Source organism: Podarcis filfolensis, assembly GCF_964270895.1.
Source record: "Podarcis filfolensis genome assembly, chromosome: 8".
In the NCBI taxonomy this organism is placed as follows: Eukaryota; Metazoa; Chordata; class Lepidosauria; order Squamata; family Lacertidae; genus Podarcis; species Podarcis filfolensis.
Genome location: NC_139611.1, coordinates 80322007 through 80339123, shown reverse-complemented (window position 1 = coordinate 80339123; position 17117 = coordinate 80322007). Strand labels below are relative to the sequence as shown.

General features: G+C 46.8%; 1 protein-coding gene across 2 annotated transcripts; it reads right to left on the bottom strand.

Annotated features, from left to right (window-relative positions):
• Positions 1-1296: 1296 nt before the first annotated feature.
• Positions 1297-12597, bottom strand: LOC310768769 (uncharacterized protein). 2 transcript variants are annotated; one of them, XM_083627527.1, is made up of 7 exons: positions 12320-12597; positions 9515-10570; positions 8754-8883; positions 7015-7059; positions 4300-4326; positions 3272-3316; positions 1297-1535 (listed from the first exon to the last, which is right to left on the bottom strand). In XM_083627527.1, exons 1-7 carry the CDS (start codon positions 12429-12431, stop codon positions 1520-1522), a joined length of 1431 nt encoding a protein of 476 aa, XP_083483653.1. In that variant the 5' UTR covers positions 12432-12597; the 3' UTR covers positions 1297-1519. The 2 variants fall into 2 exon arrangements, with proteins under 2 accessions (XP_083483653.1, XP_083483654.1); XM_083627528.1 differs by lacking the exon at positions 4300-4326.
• Between the last annotated feature and the right edge of the window lie 4520 nt (positions 12598-17117).

Sequence of the window (17117 nt, the reverse complement as noted above, 5' to 3'; positions counted from 1 at the left end):
GACCCCATGACTTTCCTTCTGCCCTGCTATGAAATAATAATAGTAATTATTATTATTGTTATTATTATTATTATTATTATTATTATTATTATTATTATTATTTATACCCCACCCATCTGGCTGGTTTTCCCCAACCACTCTGGGCGGCTCCAAACAGTATATTAAAAACACGATAAAACATCCAACATTTAAAACTCCCCTAAACAGGGCTGCCTTCAGATGTCTTCTAAAAGTCAAGTAGTTGTTTATTTCCTTGACATCTGATGGGAGGGCATTCCACAGGGTGGGCGCCACCACCGAGAAGGTCCTCTGCCTGGTTCCCTGTAACCTGACTTCTCGCAGGGTGGGAACCGCCAGAAGGCCCTCAGAGCTGGACCTCAGTGTCCGGGCAGAACAATGGGGGTGGAGACACTCCTTCAGGTCTACTGGGCTGAGGCCGTTTAGGGCTTTAAAGGTCACCACCAACCCTTTGAATTGTGCCCAGAAACGTACTGGGAGTCAATGTAGGTCTTTCAGGACTGGTGTTATGTGGTCTCAGCGGCCACTCCCAGGCACCAGTCTAGCTGTCGCATTCTGGATTAGTTGTAGTTTCCAGGTCACCTTCAAAGGTAGCCCAACAAACAGGCAGGCAATCAACTCTTACATTCTCCTAGTGTTGCAGTAGCTTCTGCGGTGTGTGGAGACTGGCCCCTTCCTTGGAGATATCAGAGGCACTTTATCTGATTTTCTTTTCTTTAGCATGAAGCTAGGTTTAGGGGGAGAAATTTGACTTGGCTGGCATGTAAACCTGCCTATCCCTCACTTTCCAAAGCAATTAGAATCGTAGCATCGTCGAGCTGGAAGGGACCACAAGGGTCATCGAGACAAACGCCCCCCCCCCCCCGCAATGAAAGGAATCACTTCTTTGTGATTGGCAACCCAGTACTCTGGCCAAGGAAGGTGTGCAGAAATCCATGTGCTGGCGTTACGTCGGGCAAAATTGCATTGCAAAAAAAAAGGTGTATATCTCTGCTTGGCAAGAAATGTGCATGTTAAGAGAAAATCCGTGCTTTCACGAGGTCTTTAAAAAAAAAATTTACTGCACACTAATGTGTGGTTTAACTTGCAATTGCAAAATATGAGAAATGGGGAGAAACAGAAATGGACTTATTTGCCTACTGTTACTCACTGATGAGACAACAGCAACACCACCAATAACCCAATAACAATATGCACATTATAGAATACTATGACAGATACTGGAATATAAACCCATTCCAGCAGTCCTTTGCAAAGCAGTGCCAATACAGTCAGAACTAACCACTTGAGGCTTTTATTTCATCAGCAGATATGATGTGTGTGGTTTTTCTTTTTCTGCCTGGGGGCCTGGATAGACCTAAGAGATGGTGCTTAAGAGATCCACCACGATCTCCATGCATACAATATTCCTCTTCGGGGGGGGTGGGGGTGTTGGAGGTTCCTTGGAGTTTGCTGGTGCTGCTCCATACTTGAATGATGGCCATATTCTGGACTAGAATGATCACTCTGTCTTTAACCTGGAAGAAAGCCAGTCTAGAATCAGAGGACGGTCGCCACAACTGGAAGCAACCCCACCAACTTTATCTCTGATACCATGGAAAGTTATACTTCTAACACATGAAATTTATTTAATTGTTGCAATTATATCACCCCATGTCCCCCTCCAAGGAGCTCGAGGGGGCATACGTGGTTCTCTGTCTTTTCTTTTTTATATATATATGAATATTTATTAGATTTTCCAATTTTATATAAACACAAAAAGAAAAAGAAAAAGAAAAATATTAAAAACAATTCAGTTTCAATAACAGTTTTTCAATCACATGTTTCTTTGACTTCCTCATACCTCCCCTTCTTGTTCTCTAGTTCAACTTGTTAATTCAGCAAATCCTAATCTCTTAACATTCCTTTTAGAATAACACCTTATTTTCCACTCAACTTTTTTAAATTTAATAACATAAACAATTATAATCCCCATTATCTTTATCATAACAGCTAGAGACCACCAAAGTTCAAACCAACATCTTTTCAAAGTTCATTAATTTTATAATATTTCTGTAGATAATCCTTGAATTTCTTCCAATCTTCTTCTGCTGACTTTTCTCCCTGGTTGCGGATTCTGCCGGTCATTTCTGCCAGTCCCATACAGTCAATCAACTTCATCTGCCATTCTTCCAGAGTGGGTAGATCTTGAGTCTTCCAGTGCTTTGCTATAAGTATTCTTGCTGCTGTTGTAGCATACATTAAAAAAGTTCTGTCCTTCTTTGGCACCAAATGGCCGACTATGCCCAAGAGAAAAGCCTCTGGTTTTTTCAGGAATGTATACTTAAATACCTTTTTCATTTCATTATAAATCATTTCCCAGAAGGCCTTAATCTTTGGGCACGTCCACCAAAGGTGAAAGAATGTACCTTCAACATCCTTACATTTCCAACATTTATTATCGGGCAAGTGATATATTGTTGCGAGCTTGACTGGGGTTATGTACCACCTGTATATCATTTTCATAATATTCTCTCTTAGGGCATTACATGCCGTAAATTTCATACCTGTGGTCCATAACTGTTCCCAGTCAGCAAACATGATGTTATGTCCAAGATCTTGTGCCCATTTAGGTTCTCTGTCTTTTCATTTGAGCCTCAAGACAGGCTAGCTAGGGCGTCCCCTGCCAATCAGTGTTGATGATACTGAGATAAATGAACCAATGGCCTGGCTCATTACAGAGTGATTTCCTGTGCTGAACAGGATGTGATTAGATGCTAGAAGAGGATATGATATTTGTCGGATATGATCCTTCCTTCCTTACGTTTGTGAGTTGAGCAGAGGGAACCCCCCTCCCCCAATAACAATACGAATTTTGTGCAACATCTGTCTTCATTTGAATAATTGGACCCCCACCCCAAACTACTTTCTCCCCAAAGGTGGAAATGGAATTCCAGAAGTCTGCCCTCCCTCTCTGCCTCCTGCCAGATGTTGTTTAATCATCATCATCTTCATTTTATTATTTATACCCTGCCAATCTGGCTGGGTTTCCCCAGCCATTCTGGGCAGATTTCAGAATATATAAAACATAATAAGGCATCAAACGTTAAAAACGTCCTGATACAGGGTTGCCTTCAGATGTCTTCTAAAAGTTACATTGTTCTTAACTTTCAGAAGACATCTTAACTTACGCAGTTTGTGGTTTTTGGAGAGAAAATCCAGTTTTCTCAAAAAAGAGTGGTTTCAGGCTCCATCGTCTAGGTTTGCTACTTACCGTGCTGCAGAAGACGTGGTTACCGTGGACAGGTCCAATTCATTGCTAAAGAAACAGGGGAAAGGATCGAAGAGTTTAGGAGGGAGAAGTTTGGTGCCGCTCCGTTGTGTCAAAGATGGTTGCTTCTTTAGAAAACCTCCATGTCCCTTATTTGACTGGGGCTCTATTTTCTGCTGTTCACTGAGCCTCTCTGGTGCTTAATTTGCCTTCTGGGGACACCTCATTCAATGTTTTGGTGTGAGATGCTACTGTTGTCATTCAACTCCCCTCCCCAGGGTCTATTCATGTCTCAGTGGGCTGATGCAGTGCCAGATTTACGTATAAGCTAAACAAGCTATAGCTGAGGGCCCCACTCTCTTGGGGGCCCCCCAAAAAACAAATTAAAGGGGGGAAAGCCTGGATGTACATTTCCAAAATATAAGATGAAAAACTAATAAAATAAAACCTACCTACAGCAACAGTGTTTTGTGTTGTGTAGGCTCCTGTGATGTACATATTTTGTTATGTGCAAATGGCTTTAGGTACCTATTAGGTCCATAAATTACCATAGAACATATATTCAACATGAAAAACAGCGACAATTTGTTGTGGACAAAGGACAGCTGGACATATAAAGGGCCCCATTACCTTCAGTAGCTGAGGGCCTCATCAAACCTAAATCCGGCCCTGGGGCTACCCCTTTGCAGTTTAAAAGAAACCTGGGTTGCTTAAACTAAGAGGCTCAAACTAGCCTATCCAAGGTCCCTCAACACCTGAGCCCAAGCACTGTGTCATTTAACCCTTGGCTCACATTACACCAACAAGAAGAACTTGCAGGAGAGCTGGTGTGTAGAACCTCTGGCCCTCCAGATGCTGCTTTCATCTTCCCTAAGCATTGGTCGTGCTTGCTGGGCCTGAGGAAGGGGGTTTGTGGGGCAGCAACATCTGGAAGTCCACAAATTCCCTTCACCTGCCATGGAGGCAGGCTGAGGAACTTGCACCCCACACACCCAGCACTCACTGCCCCATTCTGTAGGGTTGGTACTTACGTAGGTGTCTTGCTCTGACTGCCCACCCTAGGGAAACAAAGGAAATTTCAGAGGTAGGCATTAGACTTGCATTGTTCCCCACATGGACCAGAGTCTCCCTTTGTGATAGCCTGGGACTCAGGCTCAGACTCGTAGCCAGAGGAGTCTCAGTCCGCACCGGATCCTCTGCCTCAGGTGGCATCTGAACTGAGTCTGGGGCCTGATTTTGAAGAGCCCCAGTCTGCAAAGGTTCCCTTGCAGCAAGCACCAGCTGGGCCGAGTCAGGGGCCTGAGCCTGCCCTGGCTCCAGATGCGGGGATTACCTCGTTGCCTTCAGCTGGGCAGTCACTTACAGCTGCCTCACTACCAGTTGGGCCAGGAGAGGCTGAGGCGGCCTCTGGGTCTAGTAACCCACCAACATCTCCTGAGCTGCAGAGGCTGAGGTCTGAGAGAAGGAGAGACCTGAGTACTTGCAGGAGGAGTGCTCGCCTTGGGGCGAGACAGGGATGTGAGTCACTGGGGGATCAGGACTGGCTGTTACCCAGACAGAGATAAAAGGCTGCTGGACCCCGCCCCAGGTTGCGGGAGCAACATTGCTGCTGTTTGCCAGAACCTGCCTGTGATCCTGTGCCTGACCTTGCCTGGTTTCCTGCCTTGGGCCTGTCAGACTGACTCCTTGTGGAACCCTTGGATTTGGGACCGGACCTGGACCACGTTACTCGGGTTACCCCCGGGCCAAGCACACCCTTCTTTTGAAGGCACCCACCTCATCCTCTCATCCACCCCTGAGACTGGGTTGGTAGAGCAGCCCTGTGGGACTGCCGCAGCCATAGATCTCTCCCAACCTCACTGCTGCCTTGCCCTGATGAGTGCAACCCTAGTGGTACCAGGTACCAGGGGAAAGTGCCACTTTTCCCACCAACAATCTACCCAGGGGTGTGCTTTTTTCAGCATATAAATGTTAAACAGAAATCTACTCAACAGTTGCAATAATATCTAAACTATACTCAATAAAACAATGGCAAGCCACAGTACATAAAACAATGCAATACACATTGAGAAGCAGAGGGTAGAGCAAGGCAGGTGGAAGGAGGCCTTGCCTGATGGACACACCCAATCCCTGAGCCAAAAACACACCGATACCTGTAATCAATGAAATTGTGACCATTTCTAATCCAGATTGTTGTCTGCTTGAGTTTATTAATCACATCTTACATTTAGCCTGGGGAGGAGCTGTCTGCACTGCGACTGGGTCCGCAACAAACAAACAAACAAACTTTGTGGTGAGTTCCCCCACTCCCTGCCCCAGAAAAAAGCACTGGAGCTACCACTGCTCAGGGGAGTAGCTGAATGACTGATCTAGTGATCTATAGGGCCCAAGGCATTGTATGTAGGGCAAAGGTGGAGTCATTTATTTTTTTTACTAGGACCCCAGGAATTTGTGATCTGTATCCAGAACCAAGCTCACAAGTCCCTCCACACAAAAGCCTGCTTCTTTCTGCGTGCTAGACCGTTACAAAGTCACAAACCGTTGTTGATCCACTGCAAATCAGCCAAAGATCTATCAGTTCCTCCCGTTCGACCTTCTGCCCTCCTGTTCCAGGGGACCCCAAGAAAGTTCCATTTCCCTGAGGAAGTCTGGCCTGATCCACGACAAACGTCTAAAGCACAGCCAACACACCTTGAAAGGACATGGTTTCCCTCAAAGAATTCCAGGGGCTGTGGTTTTCAAGTCACAAGAGTTGCAGTCCCTGGCACCCTTACCAAAATACAGTTCCCAGGATCCTCTGGGGGAAGCCACGAGCTTCAAATGTGTATTGGTTGTGCTTTAAATGCGTGGTGTAGCTCTTTCTGTAGTCACAGTGGGTTTCCCCAGCTGTTCCCCAGATTGAAGGTTGTTTAGTTTGCCCCATTGGTTGGAGCCAATGAGAACCAGCCAGACCCTATTTGAATAGTTCCACCCCCTTTATGTCTGTAGCCCTGCCTTGAACTAGAAACCCACCAACTTCACCATTCTTAAGTGCAGAACTTAGTGCTGGTTCTTACTAGTCTCTAAGGACAGGGGTTAGACATAATTATTTGGTTTACGTCTTCCTTAACAGAGAATGGAGTCAGAAGTGGAAACTTTTTGAGGCTCTTGGGGCTGGAGCGTCTTCTCAGAATTTAAGCCATAGGTATCTTTCCCCTCCAGAACAGAGTTGTACAAATCCAAGTTCTGCATGTCTGCTGCAGAAATTGACTAAGGATAGCACCAATTGGCTGGTTCCTGTGATGTCAGGAACCTTCAACCTTCCCTGGACACATCCTTGGAGAAGTTTTGCAGTTCTTTTAAATTGTTGGGGGGGGGGGAGATGCACATTCAAATGAACAGGAGTAAATGTACATGCTATGCTTAAAAATAAAATATAATTCAGACAAGCAGTCTGAAGAAGCACTGTGAGGATGTGAATGTCAGATTGTTAAAGTAGTGTTCAGTTTGCTGACATGCATGCTTGCCATTTCAGATAGGAAGCCTGGAGAAGCCATACTCCTGCTATGGCTGGAGGACACTCTATAAGTTCTCTTATTTTCTGTTACCTGAATCCCTGCACTTCTCATAGAACCCCAAATATGGAAATGGAATCTTGGAGCTCTGAGACACTCCTGTAACTCCCAAAAGCTGTTTTTTTCAAGAAGGAGGAGGAGGAGGAAGAAATGAAGAAGAAGAAGAGCACCCAGGATTTGCCTGCTGCTTACCTTGAAGGTTTGTTGCTTGGTATTGCAGGTTCTGGTTCAGCACTCCTAAAATAAGCAAAAGGACAAAGAGTTCAGGAGCAACCGGGTTGTTCTGGTCCCTCTCAACTGCGTCACAGAAGGTCCTGAGATATTTGAGGCCTAAGTGCTTTAAACACTAGTCTGAACATCTTGAATTTCACCCAGAAATGAACCAGCAGCCCAATGGAGCCATTTGTTTGAGGAATAAGGTGAGGAGGCACCTAACTAACAGCCCGGTTTTCCTGACCAAAATTCTGTGCCACCCTAGGCTATTTGAGTTTCCTCTGCATGAGAATGACCAGGATGGTCTAGATAGGGAAAGCACTGCCGCATGAACAGGGAACAGCCCTCCCCAATGCCACAACTCATCATCAAAAGCAGGGTTGTGTTATGAAATGCCTCCCCAACAAGACCCGACCAGCAGCCACCACACACCATCTTCAGACACCAGGCAGCAGAAACCAGGTTCTTCTAGAAGGCTTTTGGGGTCTCGCTGTTCATTGCTTCCCCTGTTGCTACAGAAACGGTTATTGATTTCTGTTTTAAACATTTTGATTTAGCCGTTCAGTAGAATTATGTATCTTATAGTAATGGAGCTCCGGACTTGTGGGCAATGCCTAGCAGGTGTCCACACTAAGTTTGGCATAGTTTCTCTCTTAATGAAAAAGTTTGCCACAGAGCGTCAGGCCCAGCCCTCCAACATTTCTATGATTATTTTTTTTAAAAAATATCTTTTACCAACAACCAAAACACAAACATTGAAACCCCCTAGGCAGCTGATACATTGGGTATACATATTCAACAACATACATATTCAATAATATACTTATTCAATAATATACTTATTCAATAATATACATATTCAATAATATTCAATAATATTCAATAATAACATGTTCACATCAACCATATGTACACTTCTATATACCTTAACACTCCTTCCTCCACAAGGTTTATTTAACTTTTAACATTTTAATTGCCCCAAATTGTTCAAAAATACCCAAATAATTCAATATCTTCTCAAACCAATCCTCCTCTTTCTCACTGACCTTAAACCCTTTCATTCTATGTATCTTCACAGTTAGGTATTCCAAAATTATAATATCATTCAGTTTTTTCCTCCATTGGTTCACCCCTAGCTCTTCTGCATTTTTCCAATTACTCGCTATAACCTGTCTGGCTGCAATTACCATGAATTTTACCCATTTACATTCCTCTTTTGTTTTTAACTCAGGCTACTCAGAACTGAGTAGCTCCAACATTTCTATGATGAAGATATGGACATCCCTATCTATACCCTCCAACATTTCTCCGATGAATTTAGGGATGCCCAGTGCTATTTTTCTGGGAAAAGAGGTGCCAGAACTCATAAGGAACACCTCTCTCGTTCTACCAGAATGGCAATGGCACCCACCAGACAGGTGCCGGAACTGAGTTCCGGTGAGTTCCAGCTGACAGAGAGCCCTGAGGACTTCCTATTCCATACCCTCCAACATTTCTCTGATGAAAATAGGGACATCCTAAGGAAAAGCGGGACATTCTGGGATCAGATCAGAAACCAGGATGGCCTCTGTAAATCTGGGACAGTCCCTGGAAAATAGGAACACTTGGAGGGTCTGGGTTGGACCCTTTCAGGTTCCTGAAAGATTAAATCAGAATCTATCCTTCTAAGATACAAGGAAAAACAACAAAGTAATAAGTGACGAAGAGATATTTGTTACCTTCGAGTTGATTTGGTTTGGTAGCTAATCAGACCCACGGCCAATATGACCCCCAGGAGACACCCAAGAATAATGGCTGTGATGGCTCCTCCTGAGAGGCCTCCGGCTCTTTCTATCTCTGTCTCATCTCCTGGAGGTAAGGGAAAAGTCATGTGAAAACAGTGATGGGAACCCAAATCTGCCTGTGGCATTGGCACCGTGTGGTTTCCAGAAATGCAAAGAACACTTGCCTCTCTATGGACTCTGACCGTTAGTCTATTTCTGTCTCGGAAATTATGCTTTATTATACTAAACAAGGTTTGTGAGACATGAAAGAAAGTTGTTGAACTTCCTTTTGCAAAATCTCCCCTCAAAATGAGGGGATTTGGTGATTTTAAAGGAAATTCTTGGACATTTCTACGGATCTTTGTAAATTCCGCCAGGACACTATTTTCGACGGGCAAATCCCAGATATATCCGGGAAATGATGGACATATGGCAGCCCTTGCTTTGGCCGTTTGCCACCTGACACCAGAAACAGCTGATAACTCTTCCTATCACCTGTTTCTGGTGTCGGGTGGCCAAAGGCCGCAGCGACAGTTCAACAACTCTGTCTACGGCTCAGCCGTGTGCAGCTGAGGGCCTTTTTATGCAGGCAGATTTTTATAGATCGGATTGAGGTTTTTGCCTTGATGGAGGTGCTCCTAAACCAAGCATTCCATTTAAGCTTGATCGTCCTTCGCACCTGTTCTATAGGAAAGAAGGGCCCAAATAGGAGTTACCTGTAACCTCCAAATACTTTCGCCCAACGAGAGAGTATTCTGTCCCATTCCTCCACACTTCCATCTCTACCTCATATACAGCAGTGTCCTCAGAGGTGATTTTGGTGATGAGGAGAGAGCAATCCTGATTAAGAATTTCCCGACCGGTATGGCCAAACATGTATTGCAGCGTGACATTGGGCTGCGTATAGTAGAGCACAATGGTACTCGATACAGGGCCCACCCCTCGCTTCCAAAGGCAGCCCACAAAGCCTTTGATATCTCCATCCAGGGTGAGTAGGATGTCTTCGTCTATGACCGCAATCGATGGGTAAAAACTGATAATGATATCCCCCCTGGGTGGTTCCACAGGTTCCTCAGGCTTAGGACGCTTCGAAGTAGGACCACCAGGACCACCAGGAACGGTTGGTCCTGGACTACTGGGAGCTCCAGGAGAGGCAGGAGAGATTTCGGGAGGAGGAGGACTCTTGGGTGTCCCCTCAGCAGGAGTGCTGAGGGAAGGAGGGTGGGGAGGAAGAGAGGCTGGAGAGAGAGGAGGAGCCTTAGTTGCCACTGCTGGAGGGAGAGGGGGAGGAGGAGACTTAGTTGTCACTGAAGGAGGATGGGGAGGGGGACGGGGCGGACCGGGAGGTGGTGGTGGGGCAGGAGGGCGGGGAGGAGGACGGGGACGAAGAGTCTTAGTTGTCACTGCAGGAGGAATGGAAGGAGCCCCAGTTGTCGTTGCAGGGAGAGTCCAGTTTGTCACTGCAGGGAGAGTCCCGTTTGTCATTGCAGGAGAAGTCCCGTTTGTCGTTGCAGGAGGCGTCCCGTTCGTTGTTGCGAGGGGAATCTCCTTTGTCATTGCAGGGAGAGTCCCGGTGGTTGTTTCAGCAGCTGCAGCTGCTGTTGCGGGGGGAGCCCCGGTTGTTGCTGGAGGAAGAACAGAAGCATTCGTCGTGGCAGCCTCCTGAGGCAAACGAGGAGGCTTAGGAGCAGCCATTTTCTTCACATGAGGACGACGAGCTTTAACCCTTCTGGCAGCTTGAGTCAACAGGAAGCAAGAGCTCAAGATGGAGGCTGTGGAATGGGGAGGAGAAAGTCACTCCGTTCAACAGGCCAAGAACAGGCAGGAGTAATGGAGACAGAAACCCTTGTAATTTCATTTATTCTTTCTCCTACATTTAAATCCTGCCTTTCTTCTGTCATGGCACCCAAAGTGCCATACATTCAGCTCTCAGGTGGTCAACAATTCAGTCACAGACCAGACTGAGACCTACTAGGCCTCAGCAAGTTAGTGGTGGCCTCACCTGCCTTCAGACCATACCCTGCAATTTTACAACCAGAAGGGGCTTCCCAGCTTACACCCCTGAGAACAAATAAAGGGGGATTTTCAATCAACTTTATATTTAAAAAATATACAATTGTCATCTCAGAATTTGGGAGGCGTGGCTTTTTATACTGAGGTGGCCGTAGAACTTATAAAACAGCTTCTCTCTCAGTATGAGATCTCAGCTGTACTTCACTGTTAGGATATTGGTTGAGATCATTTCTTCTAAATGCACAAATGAAAAATGAAGCTACAAGGAAAGTAGCAGAATATGAAAAGAAGCTGACAAGAGATCGTATAATGGCTAAGGGATGAAATTCCCTTTTATACGAAACCCTTTTCGTGAACCCATTTTGCTCCCAGCAAAATCTAAAAAGCTGGTGTGAATTAAATTGGGATATAAGCATTGAAGAGGATAAATTGAGCAATTTATGGACAAAAGCACCATATAAATATTTGTCAGCAACTACCAGGGAATGTTTATTAAAAATTGTGCATGGATAGTATTTAACACTGAAGCATCTATGGATGCCAAATTATAGGTACACACCAACTTATGTGGTGGAGCTGTTCACAAACGGAACAATTTTGGAATGAAGTTTTAAAAGAAATTGTAGCTCAGACAATCCCAATAACCCCAGTAACAGCCTTACTTCATTACTACAGATATGGACCAATTAAGAAGTAAGGAATTAATAACACATTTATTGAAAGCAACTAGAATGGCAATAGCCAGAAATGGGAAAACCTTGCAGTTAATGAATATTGAGTACTGGTATAATATAGTCTGGCAGGTAGCCATAATGGAAAAGCTGTTTGGGAAAAAAGGTGCTATGGTGGAGAGAAAGAAAACAGATATTTCTACACAATGTGTTGTGATTTTATTAAATATACAAACAAAGCAACACACGGACGAGAAATACCTGCAACCTATATTGCAATATGGCATAGATAAGCAGGAACTCCTCATTCGCTCCCTCCTATTACTCTGTGTTTTCTAAGTTGAACTGCTGAATAACTCATTTTACAGGTTTACTGTAATTATCTCATTATTATGTATGTACAGTCGGACCTTGATTCTCAAACGCCTTATGATTCGAATGTTTTGGCTCCCAAATGCCGCAAATCCGGAAGTGAGTGTTTTGGTTTGTGAACATTTTTTGGAAGCCGAATGTCTACAGCCAATTGGAAGCCGCGCCTTGGTTTTCGAACGTTTTCGGAAGTTGAATGGACTTCCGGAATGGATTCCGTTCGAAAACCAAGGTACGACTGTACTGTAAAACGAAATATTTGGTATTTTTCGTCCCCATCCAGTAGCCCATATTTTGTTAGTCCTGTTACGTTTAGGATGTATGTGTGTACAATTTTGTAAAAGAATATTATATATGTATTTTTAAAAAATAAATAGATCTCAGTCCTTCTGGATCTCTTCTCCCCAGACCATCATCATGCCAGGATCTCTGTTCCCCAGAGACACCCCCCCCCCCAAAATCTCTTACCCGCTAGAAGCAGAACCAGGCAGGATCTTGCAAATCTGGAGGGGCCCCAAGCTATAGAATGGTGTCTGCATGATGTCCGTGTTGTTCTTTCAGGTGGGAGGCTTACAGGCATCCTGGGTGGTTCTTCGTGCCCAGATTGGGGTCTGGGTTCCTCCCAAGTTCTTTGATGGTGGTGACTGGGATCCCCAGCTGAGCCCAGACACCCATCCCTGCTTTTCTTCTCCCCCTCAGCCCAAGATGTTTCACTGCTTGGGAGCCTTCTTAACCCCTGGTTCAAACTCCCAGGTAACAGGAGAAAGAGGTCATAAAGCAGAGATATGAGTCATGAGCTGAGGGAGACCCCATGAGTTTTCTCCTGTTTGAAACAGGCAAACTAGAGACTCATACATCACTCCGATAGTCCCTGGAGTCTGTGTGCTATAGAGGTTGGACCCTGTAGATATCCGAAGTGCTGCGTTTGATTTAAAAACAAAAACACATACTGTATTTTTCGCTCTATAGGACGCACCCAACCATAGGATGCACCTTGTTTTAGAGGGGGAGAACAAGGAAAAAAAATCTCCCCCTCTCTGCGCAGTGCCCCTTCAGCGAAGCGGCTGGAGAAATGGAGCCCCTTCCATTTCTCCTCCCACTTAGCTGAAGGGGCAACTACTTTTCAGCGAAAGGAACCCGAAGCCTCCAGAGTGCAGCGGGAACTCGCACTGCGCTCCGGGGGCTTCAGGCAGCTATCTGGAGAGGGAGAGGGGTCGGTGCGCATCGACCCCTCTCGCTCTTCAGATAGCGTTGGGTTCCTTTCGCTGAAGCCTGGAGAGCAAGACTCTCTTGGCTACAGCAAAAGGAACTCGAAGCCTCTGGAGCGCAGCAAGAGCGCTCCCTCTGCGCTTAGGAGGCTTCGCGTTGCTATCGCTGAAGCCAAGGAGCCTGCATTCGCTCCATAGGATGCACACACATTTCCCCTTAATATTTGGAAGGGGGAAAGTGCGTTCTATAGAGCGAAAAATACGGTATGTTGCATCGTCCTGCAGGCCACACAAAAAGCCCTGTTCCCAATCCCCGGAGCTCTGCCGGCTTAGAGCTAGCATATTGAGGAAACAATCCATCATTCTGCCATCTGTCCTGACTCCTGTCTGATGACCTCCTCAGAATCAGATTATGGCTTTCAGCAGAAACTTCAATGATCAGATCAGTACAACACATAGGCCAATTGGAGACCTAAAGACACGGCATAGGCTAGAAAGCTGTACACTGTAGCTGGGAGCAGAATAGGAGTCTCCTAAAAACTCTCAGCACCTTTAACAAACTACAGTTCCCAGAATTATTTAAGGGGAGCTATGGCTATTTAAGGGATGCGGGTGGCGCTGTGGGTTAAACCACAGAGCCTAGGACTTGCCGATCAGAAAGTCGCGGTTCGAATCCCCGCGACAGGGTGACCTCCCGTTGCTCGGTCCCTGCTCCTGCCCACCTAGCAGTTTGAAAGCACGTCAAAGTGCAAGTAGATAAATAGGTACCGCTCCGGCGGGAAGGTAAATGGCATTTCCGTGCGCTGCTCTGGTTCTCCAGAAGTGGCTTAGTCATGCTGGCCACATGACCTGGAAGCTGTACGCCGGCTCCCTTGGCCAATAAAGCGAGATGAGCGCTGCAACCCCAAAGTCGGCCACGACTGGACCTAATGGTCAGGGGTCCCTTTACCTTTACCTTTTAGGGCTGTTTAAAGTGGTGCAATGTTGCTTTAAATGTATAGCGCAGAGGGGACGGACCACGTTACGTTCGTTTCACACTGGAGGCCTTGTTTTGAAAATGGATCCCATACCCACTGATGAAAATAAAGACGTCCCATTCCATAATGATAATTTTACCATTTACACTCCACACATCTTACTGGGTTGCCCCAGCCGCTCTGGGCAGCTTCCAACATATATAAAAACATTAAACTTTTTTTAAAAAGAAACTTCTCTATACAGCACAGGTGTCAAACACAAGGCCCGCGGGCCGAATCCGGCCCGCCAGACCTCGTCATGTGGCCCGTGTAGCCGCCGTTCTCGCTGCTGTTCTCGCCCATCCAGTGCACCATAGCCTGGTTGTGCGCCGCGTCGCCTTTCAGCACGAAGGAGGTGGTGAGCAGAGAGGCCGCCTCCGGAGGTCCAGCGGTCTCTGGCGGCCGCTCCGGTCCAGCGGGCGCACCACCCAGGAGGCGCCCAGTGCGAGCAGCAGCAGCAAACGGAGCAGAGCTGCCCGGCAGGACGCTCCTCCGCGCGCCCCGGCAGCCGCTGCTGGCGCCATGCTCGGCCTCCGCTGTGCCGCCGCCGGCGGGCAGGGATGCGAGTCTGGCAGGCGAGGCGCGGAGGCGGAGGACTGGAGGGAGCGAGCCGAGATGGAGGCGGGAGCTCAGCGCGGATGCGAGGCGTGGGAAACAACGTGCCAGCAGGGCTTCCACGCCCAGGCGAGGCGCAGCGCCGCCCTCTGCTGGTGGGCCCCACCGAGCCCCGGAGCCTGGCTGGCCGCCTTCCCCGACGGCTGCTGGCAGCAGGGCCTCAGAGGGCGCGCCGGAGCAAGTGGACGGGAGCCCGGCGCCTGGGCAAGCGAACGTCCCCCTCAACCTCGGCTTGCCACGGAGGGCAAGGGGAGGTGGCTGCCTCAGGCAGCAGGATCCACAGGGGCAGCTCGGCCCATTGTGGAAATGTGCTTCCTCCACCAGCACCAGATTTGGGGCCGTGCGGGCGCCTCACCCGCCCCGAGCCAAGGGAGCACAAAATAATGATAACGATGCCTATTTATTCTATTGGGGGGGCACCAAATTTTGTCCTCACTCAGGGTGGGTGCCATATTACCAAAGTCCGCCCCTGCCCCCACCCAATGGGATTTGAAATCCAGGGATTTGAAATCCAATAAATTCCTAGGAGTGCCCCTGTCCGTACTGAGTAAGCCCCTCAGCCCCTAAAAGCAGACGATACCAACTTTTCAACATTGTGATAGTGATGTTGTGATACGGTAGCGATATATTGCAGTGTTGAAAAGCAGAGGGAGGAACAAGCAGCACTGGCCCCCGTCAGAAACTGGGGTGCAACCGGCACATCTCCCCCCCCCCCGCCAGTGCCTGGCACAGGGAGGAGGCAGCAACAGGCGGAGAAGGAAGAGAAGGCACCGACAAGCCCCAGCCACAAGACGCAGTCCAGTAAAGGTGCCCTCAGACTGGGCCTGCACAATGTTATGATACATCACCACAGGGGCAGACTTTAGTAATCTTTCATAACAGGGGTGTCAGCCTGAATAAAATATTGAGGGGGGGCAGGTAGGCCCCATCTCACATCATCATCATCATCATAATTTATTACTGGTCAAAGACCAGCTCGAACCTCACATAATTTATCACATGCCACACACACCCCATTTAAATGTCAAAGCCCATCAACTTTGGGAGTCTCAGGCTGCTCAAATATTTTAGGCCGATACAACCGGCCCTTTGAGGGTGACCAAACTGCTGATGCGGCCCCCGATGAATTTGAGTTTGACACCCCTGCTATACAGGATTGCCTTCAGACGGCTTGAGGCCTGGATAACTCCATACCTTCCAACATTTCTCCAATGATAATAGGGACATCCAGACTTGGATCACTCTGAGAAAATGTACCGTCTTTCCACAAAGGAGAGTTAAGAAATAAAATTAAAAGGAGTTCAACGTTCTCCTGAAGTCTCTGACAATCAAGTCTCCTTTCATCCAGTTTAGCAGATGTGGCATCTTTTTTCTTTAATATAATTTTTATTAGTTCTTCCCTTTATGAAAACACAACATATCCAACATTATAATAACAAACAATATCTGCTCACCCCCTCCCTTGGGTGGGCGGGGTTTGCGACACCGCACGGGCTCCTGGGACAGGTGAGCCACCCACCTTTGTTCCAGGGAAGCCATCGCCCTGCCTCCATCTTGGCAGGCCTATGGCTCACTTGTTTTCCTTCCAGGTTCCTTTCCAGGCTCCAGGACCTCTGCTGGTGAGGTAAGTGCCCCCCTGACAATGTGGGTTTGGGGCTGCTGTGCCAGCTCCGCAATATTGTCCTTCTAGCCTTGTATGCATGTGTGTGCCTAACAACTATTTTCTTTTACAGAGCAGTGCACGCCTCTCAGCTGGGTTGGAACTCCTGGGACTGCAGGAAGCATTTTGTTGTTCCGTGCATGCTACATATCCAACATTATAATAACTGTTATGTACTGAAGTTCTCACCCTGGGTCAGCAGGGGGATACTGTAGATAGTTTTCACTCAGGTCCACATATGCAAATAAGGGATAGAAAGTGACGTTCAGGGATTGGATAGTTACAGAAAGTGGTTACTGTTGTGTTGTAGTGGAGCTCTATATAAGCAGGCTGGCTGAACCGTTCAGTTCAGTTCTGTTCTGGCCTGTGAATAAACAAGAGCTGTTTGAAGAATCGCTGTGTCGTCTGATATGTTCATCCACAACTTAACAATAACAAACAAATATAATCTTTGCTCTGCTGAGCTTATGACTTCCCTCCATCCCTCCAGCTGGTTTTTTTGTTTTCAAGTCTTTGTATCACACTTTAAAACATCAATTTCCGACCTTTATACCTTTAAAATCAGTTCTATCTCAATTGTTCTAGAAAATTTTAAAGTTTATCATCACCAGATTTATTCCAATCCCGCTAGTGTTTTCACATTTTTACAATAATTAGTCATATACCAAATAAATTTACTCCAGTCTCTTTGAAATTTTTGGTCGTCTTGGTTCCAGATTCTACCGGTCAGCTTGGCTAGTTCCGCATAGTCCCTCATCTTCGTCTGC

Excerpts from the sequence above, each read along its gene's own strand:
- LOC310768769 (XM_083627527.1), bottom strand. The coding sequence starts at position 12,431 with ATGCCTGTAAGCCTCCCACCTGAAAGAACAACACGGACATCATGCAGA. Across the intron at positions 4,327-7,014 it reads CCAAGCAACAAACCTTCAAG|GGTGGGCAGTCAGAGCAAGA; the intron begins GTAAGCAGCAGG and ends TTGTTTCCCTAG. Across the intron at positions 3,317-4,299 it reads AGTCAGAGCAAGACACCTAC|CAATGAATTGGACCTGTCCA; the intron begins GTAAGTACCAAC and ends CTGTTTCTTTAG.